Here is a 2297-nt window from a genome sequence, read left to right as displayed (position 1 = left end):
CCTGACATGCCCTATTTAATTTTATCTCGGGCGGTCGTCCACGTGGAACGGACATTAATCACTAAGCATGCCTAACAAAATTAGTACTCAAGGACAAAATGTACAGGACAAATGGCCCCGATCAAAATCCTGTTCTTCTGCAATTTGCATGCCATCTTCTTTTTCCTATTGGAAATATGAAATTCTGAACCACTAAGCCCACTGCTTTCCCAGAAACAGCATGCCCTACCATGTTGTTGGACGGTCCAGACACTTACTAAGAATAAGAACAACAAGCATTAAGCCTTAAAGAAAGCTGCACTCACCAGAAGAAAGATGAAAGTTGAAGAATAAAATTGTCACAGAGTTGTCTTTATTCTAGTAGTTTACTATATATTGATTAGTTGTGGCGACTAGTGACCCATTTGGAGAGATGCCTATAAATACTCACGTCCGTCTTTCTGTGACTTTGTGCTCTGCAGTCTGAACGGTCTTGGGGGAGGGAAGCTATCTGCCTTAATTTACTACTTCTCATTGGTCACAGTCAAATTGACACGATCTTGATCCATCTTTTCTATTACTAATAAGCACTTTTTTGGCTCTCATCTTTTGTGCACTGCATGTTTTTGGTTCCTTGTAAGTTGAAAGGAGCTTTCCATATTCTTGCTTCTGTCTTTTAGTTTTTCTTGTCTTCCATTCTCTTGCTAATTCTCATATACTCGGCCGGTCGTCATGAGGTTTTCCATGGTGATGTGCAAGCCGCCGGCCCAGCCCTTGCTCGACGCTGCGGGCCTGGTCCGGAGGTCGAACATGGACTTTTTGATCCCTTGGCGTCAGAAGGAGAAGGTCGTGGTGATATTAGGTGCGACCGGGACCGGTAAGTCTCGGCTCTCCATTGACATCGCCTCCCGTTTCCCCGCCGAGATTGTCAACTCCGACAAAATCCAAGTGCACAAGGGGCTCGATGTCCTCACCAACAAGATCACGGACGAGGAGCAATGCGGCATCCCCCACCATCTCCTCGGGACAATCCCTCCCGACGCAGACTTCACGGCGTCGGACTTTTGCGACTCGGCACTGCTTGCCATCGAGTCGATCAGGGCCCGCGGCAACACACCGGTCATCGTCGGAGGCTCGAATTCATACATTGAGGCCTTGATCACTAGCCATGATTACGGGTTTCGATCAAAGTACGAATGTTGCTTCCTATGGGTCGACATGGCGATGCCCGTGTTGCACTCATTCGTGTCTAAGCGGGTCGATAAGATGGTTGAGAGGGGAATGATTGAAGAGGCGAGGAACTTCTTCGATCCAAACGCGGATTACTCAAGGGGAATCCGGCGCGCGATCGGGGTTCCTGAACTGGACTTGTTCTTCCGTAACGAGAAGTCCTTGGACCGACAAGCCCGCGCGCGGTTGCTCGAAGAAGGGATAGAGGAAATCAAGAACAACACGCGCAAATTGGCATGCCGCCAGTTGGAGAAGATCGACCGGCTCCGTAACCTGAAGGGTTGGAACTTGCACAGGATGGACGTGACTGAAGTGTTCCGCAAGCACGGGAAGGCCGAAGCCGACGAGGCGTGGGAAGAGCTCGTGGCGGGACCAAGCACGTTAATCGTGGCCGAGTTTCTTTACAGCGTCACGGCGAATATGACTGCTTCCGGGGGGCTTCACAAGGCCTTCGAGGCCTTAAAAAATGGAGTGCCAACCATGGAAGCTGCCATTGCAGCAGCAAACTATCTCTGAAGTTTTGCTCAAAGAATCGACGAGAGTGAAGGGCATTGCTTTGGAATTTTCTATGCTTTTCTCTTTTTTTGGGGTAGGCCACCACATATATAGCGGATGTAACCTATGATGGAGAGATACTTACAATTACAAAGTAACATGGAATTTCGAACGTGTAATAGGGGAACTTGTGTTCTTTTATGAGAGTGATGTTTAAGGAGACTCCACTACCAAAAGTGAGATGATTTTATGGTGTCTCATCTTCATGTGTGAAGTGCAAAAACAATTACCATGCCAGATTTTTCACAATACATTCTGTAAAAGAGCGGCGTCATTTGTTAAGTTATCAAATTAGAAAAGATTACAGACTTTAAAGTATTGGCTGTTTTATCCTAGGGTTAATGTCACTGGTACATATGACAAATTTACTCCAAACTAATTTTTTTACCACCAAAAATCTCAAATTGGTACACATGTGACGAATATACCTAAAACTAATTTTTTGACTACCAAAAAATCCAAACTGGTAAATTTATGATAAATTTACCTTCAGTTAGTTTTTGTTAAATTAGATTTATACCACGAAAAATCAC

The 2297-nt window shown here is 45.5% G+C and overlaps 1 protein-coding gene across 1 annotated transcript; it reads left to right on the top strand.

Annotated features, from left to right (window-relative positions):
• The first annotated feature begins 247 nt into the window (after positions 1–247).
• Positions 248–1998, top strand: LOC115673528 (adenylate isopentenyltransferase 3, chloroplastic). The gene has a single exon (XM_030595728.2). It carries the CDS (start codon positions 712–714, stop codon positions 1723–1725), a length of 1014 nt encoding a protein of 337 aa, XP_030451588.1. The 5' UTR covers positions 248–711; the 3' UTR covers positions 1726–1998.
• The last annotated feature ends 299 nt before the right edge of the window (positions 1999–2297 follow it).

This window comes from Syzygium oleosum, unplaced genomic scaffold (genome assembly GCF_021117445.2).
Source record: "Syzygium oleosum isolate NSW1041296 unplaced genomic scaffold, Sole_v2.1 Sole_v2.09, whole genome shotgun sequence".
Classification (NCBI taxonomy): Eukaryota; Viridiplantae; Streptophyta; class Magnoliopsida; order Myrtales; family Myrtaceae; genus Syzygium; species Syzygium oleosum.
This window is presented reverse-complemented; position numbering and strand designations above follow the sequence as displayed.